Raw genomic sequence first — 13,007 nt, 5'->3', positions numbered from 1 at the left:
CTCTTGAAGGGCAGAGCAGGGAGACTGCTGCCAGAAAGGAGAGGCCCTTCCTGGCTATGCTGGTTGCAAAGGAGGCCTCTAGGGGGCAGCTCCCTGGCCATCACCCTGCAGCCTTCTAGCACAGGGATTCTCAACGTTGGGCCCCCAGATGTTATTGGACTTCAACTCCCATAATCCCCAGGCCCAGAGGTCTTTGGCTAGGAGTTATGGGATTTGAAGTCCAATGACATCTGGGGACCCAACACTGAGAATCCCTGTTCTAGCATGTAGACAAGGAATTCCCAGTTCTCCTTTGGTTCTGGTTCATCAGCAAGGGCCCCTTTTGAACACACTACAGTACAGCAGTTCAGAAAGCTGGGCTGTGGCTCTGGAAAACCTACATTTGATCCAAGTAAGAGAAAACTGCATGTGATGGTGCGGATGCTAAATGCTTGAGTGTGGGATGCCATTGCCTTCTGGCACTAGATAAGGCACAGCATGGCACAGCTGTGACTCGGTGGCCTTCAGCGCACAAGCCCAAGGTAGCTCCCAGTGTGCATGGGTATGCTCAGGACCAGGACCTGTGCATACCCATGTACACTGCCACCAGGTCCTTCCACTTGCATGGACCTAGGCACCAGGTCCTCCCTCTTGTGTTTGACAGGGACAGGATCATGCCCATGACAAGTTAATATGAAACAAACAGTATAGCTTGATCCTTGACATATTTACCTAAGCAAATGAATAAAGGTTTTTGATTATAAAACACACTGCCTGAATAATGCTAGAAAAAGAGCAGTGTTGGAGCTGATTCAAAGAACCGCTCTGTCCATAGCTGACTACTTTTCTCCCCCATTTTTTTTAGCACTCCACGCCTAAAAGAAGTGCGTCAACCAACTCATTTGTTACAAATCCTACTGCAGCCTTTAAACATGACATGCAGTTTTTAAGCAGCTAGTTCATCCCGAGACTAGATGGCTACAAGCAGGGGAAGATGTTAACTGATGCATTAAAGATGTTAGTCTTTAGCTCGCTAATATTAGACCAGTTTGTTTCAAATTACTGTCGCAGCTCGATTTGTCTTTCTAATTGAATTGTGAAATAATGAATAACTGAGTAATTAGTTCTGAGGAATAGAACGGACAGACACATGATCTGACTTTGAACCTGGAAACAAATTTGTTTTCAATCTGGAAACAATTTAACTTATTAAAGTCCAGTTGTGGGTTAGGGGGAATGTGTCAGTTCTGACATTTGGTTTGAATACGTGTGTGTATGTCTATGTGTGTGCGTGCATGCGTGTGTGTGTGTGTGTGTTTACGTTTAAAATTATACATCAGACAGAGGAAAAGAATCAGGAATCAGGAATCAGGAATCGGGAATGTACTGTTGCTTCCCTAGCTGTCCTAATCTGGAAGTCACATTAGTGACCAAATGTTATATCAGCAAACAGGATTAAGCATTCTTAGGTATTGAAATTCATGGGTTTATCAAGAATAATCAGGTGTTCTCCAAGTATAACTAGTGTCTTTAATAAATGACAAAGGGTTGTATCTTAAATTGCTCTCCCACCAATGCAAGAACTTCTGTTAGTGCTAGAGGGGAGGAGCCATTTTCATCAATCTCCCTGCACTCCCTGAAAATCTTCCCATGAGGGTCAGGGGATCCTCTGGAAGAGGATGGCATGCATCATGCTGGGGTGGGGCTGCAGCAGGAAGCAGGGATTGACAAAAAAACAACGCCTACCCCTTGCACAAACGGAAGTTCCTCCATTTGTAGAACTACCATTTAGGATACAGCCCAAAAGTCTAGAGACTTTATGGCATTCAATGTAGAAGTAATGGCATGCATGTCTGGTTCTTGCCCAATACATGCAAATGCCATGAAAAGTCATTGTTGTGTTGAACTAATAAGTGGAACTTTAGTCCACCTGTGCCAGTGCCATTTCAATAACCTTCTCCTATGGACCTCTGCCACAGACAACAAGGAGTTGAAGAGAGAGAGAAAGAAAACCTTTTGGACCAGCTCTCAAGGTACTTGAACTGAACATTTTGACATACAGGGGAACAAAAATAAATTATCATAAGTTATTTTAAAAAAAAAAAAACAGACTGGGAAGGGCTGAAACCCCAATCTTAACCAATCTGCACATTCCTCAACGCACTTGCTCCACTGCAGGTGTCCTTGCATGCTGCTACACCTGAATAGTCTCCCCTGCTGAATAGATGGACAGCACTGTCCCTTATACTGATCCAGTGGGAGGGTCCTGAAAACAGGCCTCCAAACAGGTGATTGGTGCTCTCGGTGCTGATGGAACTAAACACCTAGGTGGCAATGGGCATGCAATGGAGGAGCATCCAGAAAAATGATGCATGCGTGGAAATCTGTTTTCACATGCACATCCCTCATCTTGGAACAGCTTTATTGGCAAACTACATTAGAAGCTACCAACTAAGTGGCTTTAGGGTAGCAGCTTAAATGAAATGTTGAAAATCACTTGAATTCAACAAAATTTGGGCAAATGAAACAATAAGAGAAAACTCATTGTAAGCTGTGTATCTAACACCAGCATGGCACTTTCCAGATTAACCCTTTCCATAATGTCACTATGGATCTGCAAAGTGTGCTTCTGTACCTACTGTGTTGTGACACAGATGTCCCTGAGCTAACAGCAAGGTGCTGTTCACATTTCCGATGCCTTGCTTTTGATTTTATTACCACGTTACAGTACTCTAACGTCACATGTGCGGCACAAATAAATAGCTGTATTTTCCCATTGTGGAGTTTTCTCAAGACTGCTCCCCCTGTTGGCGGCTTTGCACAACAGCTTTTATTTATGTTTTCAATGCACTCTGCCCAGTGCCGAAGCTTTTTACCCGCTGTTGAGCGGGTAATCTGGAACGTGCCCATGACATGAGCACAGTAGCACAGTAGATAGGATATATGTGTAGAGATGTGCAAACAAGTTCAAATCTGAACCAGTTTGACATTGAATCAGTTTGGTTCAAAAGTTTGGGGTCGATCTGAACCACTCCAAGTTTGGCTTGACCCCGGACCAAACCTCCTGGTTTGGGGGTTCATCAAGCCTATTTTTTAAAAATCCTTTTATAACTTATCCCCTCCAGGAGGCTTCTCCAAGGTGGCGGGGAGTCGGCAGAGGTTCCCCCTCCCCTGCCGGCCTTCTTTTTTTGCAAAAATTGCCCAGTTTGGGTGGTCTTCGGCCCTTTCTGGGCCTATTCCCCAGGGCGGTGGCCATTTTGGAGGCTGCCGTGCATGCGCATTGGGACCCTGTGTGGCCCAGGCCATGTAGGGTCCCACTGCACATGCATAGCAGCCTCCAAAATGGCTGGTGCACCAAGGAATAAGCCCAGAAAGGGCCAAAGACTGCCCAAACTGTGCAATTTTTGCATAAAGGCTGGTGGGGGAGAGGGAACCTCTGCATATTCCTTGCCACCTTAGAGAAGCCCCCCGGAGGGGATGAGTTAAAGAATAAAAAAAAATGGGGGGGTGACTAATCCCTTAACTGAACCAAATGGGGGGGGGTTTCAATGGGGGGCAAAACCAAACTGGCCCAGTCCAGTTCGGGTCTGGTTCAAACATGAACCGGGCCAGGCAGTTTTGTGCACACCCCTATATATGTGTCATTGGAGTTATCCACATATGTAATATAATCCAAAATATATTCTCTCAAAAGCATATATGAGCTGCATCACACTTAATGTGAAGGCAAATACATGATCATTGGAATGATACCAAGTGAAGATTGATTTAGATAAAGCCGACTAATCACAGCTCTCTGATGCACGTACTTGTATAACACATGCATACACACTATAAATGTATAGATGTACATTATTTTGTATGAACTCCTAAAACCTGTAATGTGGAGTTATTCAAGTTAATAGGTGTATATTTACTTGTATGTAGGTTTTAATCAAAACCCCTTAACAGAATTAATGAAAAGTGGAATTGCTTCTGAGAACACGGAGCGATATCCACATATGCTCAGCGATGTTGACATTAATTCTCATGAAACTCTGAAGGGGGGAAAACCCAAAAAACAATTAAGCACCATGTAATTGAAGAAGTGTACCAAGTGGGGAAAAGGGATTCTAAGAAACACTGGTAGAAAGATTGAAGCTAGATCTAGGAATGTAGTGCAAAAAGATGCATATGGGGAATCATTCTACAGCAACAGAGCATGGGCCCCCAACAGACAGAAACCCAGTTCTTTGCCATTCAGTGAACTTTATAGGGATCTGAAACATGAGGAAAAGAGATAGCAAAAGGAACGTCTGTCCAAAGCCAGTATAATGGTAGAAGAGTGGGAACACGTGCGTGCTAAATTTCTGCATTTGTGGTATTTTGGAAAAGGAATTATCAGGGGGATAGTCTACCCTATCAGCCCTGAGCCAATTCAGTTCCCTGAGTGATGCTGTTTGCCTTTCTCATGATTAGGAGTGGATGAACTGCATTTGTGACACCACTGGCTTGGCTGGAGGCTCTCTGGGGGAAGGTGAGGGATGGGGACTTGTAGCAAAGCTAGTGGCAGCCCAGGAGATGACATGTTGCATTTACCACACATCTCACTACAAGAAACATCTCAAGGCAGCTTGTTCCCATCACTACTCTAACTTGTGGCACTAGCAAGTACATCAACATTTCTATCAAGTGAAGCATCCCCACGCCATTGTTCTGGAGGTGGATGTATATCCCTGTAGGCAACTATTGAGGGATGCCTTGAACTAGGCCAAAGCCAGGGTTTTCAAACTGACAGGTGTGGTATGGCACACAATTGAGGTATGAGCAAACTGATCAGGGACACTGGACATTGATACCCATCCCAAGTGCCCCAAATCTTGATTGGGACAAGAGGTGGACTACAGATGCCATTCCTTGGTGTTCTTGAGGTTTCTCCCTTGGAGACCTTAAAACATGCCATACTAGTACTTTCTCCACGATGGACCTTCCCATACCTATGACCTGGGAGAGCTCTGCCAGCCATATAATTTTAAGACTTGTATCTACAACCAAACTGGGGGATTTAGGCTCAACTGAATGGATCTGTTTTGCAGATTAACACATGCAAAGTGATCCTGTGATGGCTTTACCATGACGGCATAATCCCAGGATCATTTTATTGCATGTATAGTGATCCAAAACACACTAAGCAAAAGCAGTGTGATTGTGAGAAACTGGCAGCATGCTTGCCCTCCAGTAGACAGGGAGTGTGTGCAGAGGGTGGGCTTGTATACTGCAAGATGCTAGGGGAATGCATGCAGCCTCATGCAGGATTAATGCCAGTGAGGACCACAAGCCTAGCGGCTATATAGAGCAGGTATTGCTTTTCTAGCAGCAAGATCACCAAGTGCAACACTTGATTGTTTTCCCCCTATAGGAGTTAATAGCATAAGCAGCACTAGAGAGGAGCAAGGGGGAGTAAGAATCCCCACTCCAACCAGACAAGTAGGTTGTTCCCTGCCATGACCCTCCATTGCTAGACCCCAGAAGTAATTTGAAGGAAAAGACCTTTTTACATACTCAGATAATTTTTCTTTCTTATCATCAGTCAATAGATAGATGGATCCCAAAGGTTCCAGGTTCAATCCTTGGCATCACCAGGTAGGGGTAGGAGAGATTCCTGTCTGAAGCCTTGGAGAGACACTGCCATTCAGTGCAGACAATATTGAGCTAGGTGGACCAAAGGTGTGACTTGGTATACAGCCGCTTCCTCTGTTCCTCATAGGCTCACTTCCATTTTTGTTTAAGATGAGAGCATTAATGTGAACTATCCCAGGTGGCATCCAGACCTTTGGTGCAACAGCTGTGAATGGAAAGAGGATTCTGCTCACAAAAGAACCCCTTACATGAGTGCAATGTTTCTCCCATGAGTGGAAGGAGCATCTGTCACTAGTGTGGCACTCTGTTGAAGCTCAGTGAATGGCAACCATTCATTTAGAGGGAAGGAAATCACGGAGTGCATTTGGCAATGCCACTGGAGTGTGGGAAGGGCTAGAGCCACTCTCTGTTATTAGTAATGCTCAAAGACCTCTCAGGCACTGGTAATCAAACCTACTCCTCTCTGCGTAGCTTGCTCCATTCTACATTGTATTTCTTGACACAGGACGACACAGGATGCTGCCTCATACAGAGTCAGACCATTGGTCCATCTAGCTCAGTACTGACTGGCAGTGGTTCTCCAGGGTTTCAGAGAGGTATTTCCCGGCCCTACTTGGAGCTTCCAAGGACTGAAGCTGGGGCCTTCTGCATGCAAAGCAGATGCTCTTTGACTGAGATGATCCTTCCCCAGCCATAGCTTTTTTTTGGAGGGTGGTTTCTGTTGAACATTTCTTTGTCATGCTAGAATGTGATTTTACAGCGCAGGTTAGACATAGAGGCTAGGGAAAAGGTGGGAGCCAAAACTAGAGAACATGACCACCATCTAAGACAACTGTTCTTCTTTTAGCAATGGGCTCGCCAGGCGTCATGCCGAATATGAGAGGCATGCTGACGGCACCTATACCAGTGACATCAGCTCTTACTTGGAAGGTCAAGCTGCCAAGGAGTTCATTGCTTGGCTTGTGAATGGACGAGGAAGAAGAGAGTAAGAATCCATCTGTTGCTACTATCATTAAGTCTTTCTTTGCTTTGGGGGCTTTATTACCAATCAAAACCTAGTGGAACCACAATGCTTTTGTTCTGCCTCCCTCACTGTATTTCATACTTCTCTTTTGTAACTGGAGATGTTGCCATGGGTGTGAGATTATCCAATTGCCAATTAAAATGTAGCTCTTTGAGAGTCATTCTTGCTGTGACAAACTTGAGTAGGTCAAGTGTTTCTATAAGGTCAAGTCGTACTGAAGGCCAAAGCTGTCCTCATCTTTCATTCAGTTGTCTCCCTTCTCCACCCTGCTCCCACATACTTAGTGCCATAGCTGGAGCACCACAAATTTTATCATCTCTACTCTCTCATTCCTGATTTGCACCATGAAATGTATTTGCTTCCCTCTGGTATTTCCCAACAGTCTGCTTTCCCTTAAGGTTTTTATTTCCAAAGTTTGTACAAACTCCTCCTCTTTGAGACTCTCCTTCTCCCTTCCCCAGCCTCTTCAAGAAGTTGCTGCTAAACTCATCATCACACTGTCAGCATCTTTCCACCCCTTTTAAAGTTTTATTTCTGCCTTCCCACTCGTAATCTGCAGTACATTCAATATTTACTCCTCCCTTGCCTCAAAGCATCCCATAACTTTAGGCTGCCAACACCTCCATCAGTAACCTGTACTCCATCAGTAACCACCTACATCCTGTTCTCACCACACTCATGACTGACAACCTCCCCTTCTTTTGGCTCCTTGGCCTATTCTACCCACTGCTGACTTTGATCCATCTTTCACAACTGTGCGATTGGAACAGTGTCTTTCTTACTTGATTTCCTCCCAAATAAGCCCACTCGCAGCAGTCTTTCATTCCCCCAGACCCCTGCATGGCCTGGCAGTCAAAAGATCAACATGCCTTGTCCCCTTTGCACTTAGTTGTACCTTTAGACTGTGAGCTCTTTGGAGCAGGGTTCTTATTCCTCCTTTCTCGGTTCCGTGTTCAAAGTCTAGATTGACAGCTGTAAAGGCACTGTGTATGTCACTGACACTCTATAAAAATTGATTATTATTGCCATCATCATAATAATAAAAAGAGATCTGAGAGTCAATGATGTGTGTTGGAATTTAGGAAGAAAGCTAACGGACCAATAAAAAGTATTGTAGATACTCACGGTTATAACCCTGAATGTGTGCGTAGCCCATCAGGCGAGGGCTAGAGAGGGATGACACCAGTCAAAAGATAGCCTATTTACTTCTTGTATGTGCAAAGAAGCACTGCTAAGGGTGGCAGCAAAGGTATGCTTCATTTAACTATCATGCTGGTGCTCAGATGCAACCAACAGCATCCATCAGGGCTACTGCAATAGATTCTTCTTTGTGCTCTGTGCCCCATGGCTTCCTAAAGGGCAAACAGGGCAATGAGGTGGGGTGGGGGTTCGTAATGTGTTACGCAGGGATGTAGCAGGACTCTGATGCTGGCTTGTTTGTTTGATACAAAACAGCTTTGGGAGGGTGCCATTTTATATGAAGAAGTAATAGTGTGGTGGTGGGGGGAGCTTGCTTAACTATTTCCCTACCCCCTTTTCTAGGGGCAATTTGGAGCAGAAAAATGACTCTGGGGAATGGATAACACCCCCTTCCCTGCCACTTCTCTGTGCAAAACACCCTGGAAACTGTTTGTCTTTCTTTTTAAAAATTGCACTGGGCTTTATTACATACTTTTATGTGTAACATGCTGTTAGTCCCTGTTAGCTTCAAAAGAGCAGACCCTCTTTGAAATTTACTCCGTTGATTTGACATTCTGAACAGACTTCTTAAAAATCTAAGACACAAGTGTGATGAGGAACATAGCAAGTGGCTACTCTGTCATTTCCATTTGTGTACCTGCTGAAAGGATTCCCTGGGGCCATTAGCAGGCACAGAATTTCTTTCCCTATGTTGTTGTTGATTACACATAAGTAAAAGGATTTAAGGAAATAACACAACAGGCTCTTGTGAATTCTCAGCATATCCATCAGTGCCATCTGATGTTGCTAACAGCAAAATGTTTCTACTCTTCTCTCTCCTCCCCCCACCAAATACTACCCCTTTTAGGAAGTTGTTAAGAGGTGAAAACAAAATGCTAACATGATGAATGAAACACATGGTTCCAATGCGGGGACATTTAACTCTGAGTTTAGCATGTTTACAATGCATTTTTGTATGGTATTTTACTTCCAGCAGTAGCACTGGAGTCCTCCGTTTGCTCTGTTGTCTCTTCTGTTTCTGTTAATAACATTGATTAAAATTATAAGCAAGGAATTCAGAACTTGTTCTCAGGACATTTTTACTCCAGTGTAATTTTTGTAATACATAGGGGAGCTGGCTAACTTGATTCTGAGAAATGATTACTTCTCCTGGGTAATCTGAAAAATACTTCAGAGCATATCAAATAGGAAGACATTATTGTTTATAATGAAGTAAACAGCTTTGTCCTCTGAAAAGAGAACTATCAAGGAATACTGACATGCCACATCTACATTTTAAAATGGTCAGTAACAAAATGCCTTTGGTGTTTTGGAAGGATTTGTTTTTCACTGGTTATGTAGACCACAATCCATAATCCAATAATCCGGATTAATCCAACTGATTTAAATGGGGCAACTATTGACTGCAGCTACATAAATTGTTTCCTGACTCCAGCAATGGGAATTCACTAGTGGTGAAAGAACTTTGGATTCATGAAAGATAACAAACTCTACTGATCTATCTGTTTAATACCAAAAATTATAGAACCATAGAACCTGAGAGGTCTTTGTAGGCTATCCAGTCCAACCCCCTGCTTCATGCAGGAAATTCAGAGCTGGAACATCCCCAACATATGGCTGTTTAGCTAGCCTCTGCTTGAAGTTGAATAACTCATGTGAAGCGGAACCCACAACCCACCCACCTATTGTCAAGGTGTTCTTTCCATGAAGAGGTTCCTCCTAGTATTAAACCAAAATCAACATTCCAATAATGAAAGTCCAATACAACAAGAACAAAACATTTTTATATACCGCTTTTCAACAAAAGTTTCCAAAGCGGTTTACATAGAGAAACAATATGTAAGTAAGTAAGTAAGTAAGTATGGATCCCTGTCCCCAAAGGGCTCACCAGCTAAAAAGAAACATAAGATAGACACCAGCAACAGTCACTGGAGGTACTGTGCTGGGGGTGGATAGGGCCATCTAGTCCTGCCATCTGGGACAGCAATGGACACATCTTTGCCCTCTTCTATGTGACAATCCTCCAGGTATCTGAAGAGTGCTAGCATGTCCCTCATCAGTCTTTCCCCCCTCTGGGCTAAACCTACCCAGTCCCTTCAACCTTTCCTCATAGGGCTCATTTTCTGGACTCTGACAAGCTTAATTGCTCATCTCCGAACCTGCTCCAATTTGCCTTCTTGAAGTGCGGCATCTGAAAATGGAAACAGATATTCTTGATGGAATTTGGTCATGAATGTTGGAACCTTAGTAGCAATACTGTATAGTGCTTGGCCAGGCAAACATTTCTGATAGGAGTTAATCATACTGAGCACAATCTAGCCAAAGGTAAGCACTTTTAAATACCATGTTAAACTCAATAGTACTTTAAAAGTGCTTGACTCTGTCTAGATAGTGCACAAGGCTTTTCCTTTATTAGATGTGGATATTTAGAAAGTGGTTCTTAGATCCAAAAGAGGTTCCAAGTGTTATTTTTCTGGAGGATGGTTATTAAGAAGATATCAAACCCACCTTCATGTGTTTTTGCTGGAGCAACTTTGTAGCAAAATTAAGGATGAGAGAAGTATTTGCTTTGACCTGCAAGGATATTATTTGTCTGTTTCCCCCTTTAAGTTTCTCAGAAGGTGCTGCTACAGCTGATGCCATTGGCAGGAGACATGCAGATGGCACTTTCACCAGTGATTACAACAAGCTCCTGGACGACATGGCTGCACAAGAATTCCTGAAGTGGCTGATGAACTCAAAAGTGACCCAGAGGTGCTGAACTTTTGCCGAACCATATTCCATTTTGCTTGCTCTACCATCTAGTGGAGGGAAAGTGCTGCTTATTTCCCCTTTGTCATTGTTCATTTACATAAAATTTGCTGCATTAGAGATGGACCTTTTTGAAGGACATTTTATTGTTTCAAAAATGTGGCTAATTTCCAGATGCCCCCATTCAGGCTCTCTCCATATGGTTCCCTAACAGTAGCTCCGAGTGGGCTGGATTCAAAGATCCACGAGCAGAAAGAAATAAAATAGATTTGAGCACTGTTCCACACATGCCCACACAAAAGTTCACACTGTGTTCTCAAAGGCAAGCTCTATGGCTTTGTTCATGATTCTGCGTGTGCAAGAGGTTGCACACGCTCTTGTGCAAGCAGAATAGCCTCTCTGGGTTGAATTTCCCTTTGCTCATGCAACATGTTAGTGTGCAGTATAAAGAAATTATTCTATGAATGGAAGGCTCCTTCTTGATGCAAAGGACACTCTGGGGCCCAGCCCGGTTTGTTGGTATCCTACATACCAACAAACCACTTTCCATACAAATTTAGAGGAGGCATGCTAAAGAAGCACTTTGTCTCTTTATTGTTTGCCTGAGAAGCCATGTGGGAATTGCTGCCAAAGAATATGAAGAAACCCTCAGATTTACTCATGGATGTATTGTGCATATGGGCCTCTGGTTCTTTGACAAGGCCAACCCTACCATTAGGAAAAGGGCACCCACCTCAGGTAGCAGTAATGGAGGGCACTGAAGGGCAGCAGACTGGCAACAATTATTGGCTCTCTATCTCTTAAATTGCTCTCTATATCTAGAGGCAGCTGGTGGGATTTTTTTTGGGGGGGCGGGGCACAGTACATGAGTTCAGATGTATTGAGAGCCATGACCAGAACTGCACATTTCTCCTCTCCTCTTTTGTGCACAAGAGGAGGAGAGTGAAAGCTTCCATGTTTGGAATGAAGTAAACTAGTTCCTCATTATGTATCAACAGAGGGGTAAAACAAACCAGGATGAAACTTCGTTTTTCAGATCCTCATTTTTAACCCAACTCATTTGGAAATAACAAATCCATTTTTAAAAAACCACAACCTCAGATGAACACATGCTTAGCTCTTTCACTGATAGCAGTGAGACATTGGAGTACTTAACTGTGGCTGAATTGCACTCGAAAGAATCAGAACTTATTTTGACATATATGTTATTGGTATTGTATTGCAAAGGACAATATTAAATAACTTCCATTATTAGCATTAGCTGACTGTTATGATGAAAGAATATGTATCAATCCACATCAGTTTTGACAATCTTCTGAACACTCTACCCGTTCTTTACTTTTCCTCCTTGTTTTTCTAGGGATCTGTTGGCAGAATACCAATAAGATGCAGAATAAGCACAGCATAAATCAAGGTCTTCACTACGTCATCTACCAGCCATTGGGGAATTTTGAAACATACATTCTGTAACATTTCAGGGAACTGTCCCCTAAAGCTAACTAGCTTCAAGGCATGCTAGTGGATTTCACTGTTTTATCCTGCTGTGAAAAAGGATTCTATAGTGAATTTACCCTGGTAACAAAAGTAATAGGTCTAGGCTTTCAGATCTTCCCATTTACTTTCCAGCTCTTGATCCCCAGTCTTAAATAGCCCCAAAGCTGTTTACATTTAGCAATTATATGTTGTTTTTTTCTATGAAGACAGTGTGTACATAGAAATTATGTAACCACCAAATATGAAAACCAGCAACTAGCTAGCAGTTATGGAAACTTCCCCCTTGAAACCTTTGTTATAAAAAGGCTCAGCTTTTCAGACATCAAGTCTTAAATAAAAAAAATTCAAGCTTCTTTTCTGGTGTCTAATTTCTAAAAACTTCTCATCATGCCTCAACTATCAAATCCACAAGGACATCATGTGTTCAGCTGGATCCACATTCTTGTCATGAGTAGCCAGCATAATGCCTCTGAAAGCCAACAAAAGAGACAAGGAAGGAGTGACCACCCCTTATTTCTTGTTTCTGGCATCTGGTGAGCATTCTGGAGAGAACGACAAGATGCTTTCACACAGAAGACCTACATAGGTTTTGACTTACATTCATTTGTAGTGCAGTTATACACATTCAGCTCCAAAGGGCTCTCTTCCACATTCTAACCCACAGTTCAAATATTTGCACATGGCACAAATAGCACACTTTTTATTGCCCACTGTAAAAACAAAGATATGTTATAATATGATCGAGAAGTGGTGTGTGGAGTGTGATCGTATTCCATTTGCCTGTTTATCATATCTATATACTGCCTGATAGGGATGTGCACAAAACCGGTTTGCCCAATTTGGTTTGAGTCTGCATCCTCCCAGGCCCAGAGATCCCACAATGGACAGCACAAGTGGGCAGTGCATTGTGGGGATGAGGGATCCCCCCTGGTGAAGGCCA

General features: G+C 43.2%; 1 protein-coding gene across 2 annotated transcripts in view; it reads left to right on the top strand.

Annotated features, from left to right (window-relative positions):
- The window catches only part of GCG (glucagon), a 41,490-nt gene extending 29,089 nt beyond the window's left edge, over positions 1-12,401 (top strand). For both annotated transcript variants that reach the window (XM_053283519.1, XM_053283518.1), the window contains exons 3-6: positions 1,959-2,012; positions 6,446-6,583; positions 10,433-10,576; positions 11,934-12,401. In XM_053283519.1, the coding sequence (XP_053139494.1) occupies positions 1,959-2,012; positions 6,446-6,583; positions 10,433-10,576; positions 11,934-11,958 (361 nt within the window). In that variant the 3' untranslated portion in view covers positions 11,959-12,401. The remainder of the gene's footprint in view (positions 1-1,958; positions 2,013-6,445; positions 6,584-10,432; positions 10,577-11,933) is intronic.
- Positions 12,402-13,007: the final 606 nt, after the last annotated feature.

The sequence above is a fragment of the Hemicordylus capensis genome, chromosome 1 (assembly GCF_027244095.1).
Source record: "Hemicordylus capensis ecotype Gifberg chromosome 1, rHemCap1.1.pri, whole genome shotgun sequence".
Classification (NCBI taxonomy): domain Eukaryota; kingdom Metazoa; phylum Chordata; class Lepidosauria; order Squamata; family Cordylidae; genus Hemicordylus; species Hemicordylus capensis.
This window is presented reverse-complemented; position numbering and strand designations above follow the sequence as displayed.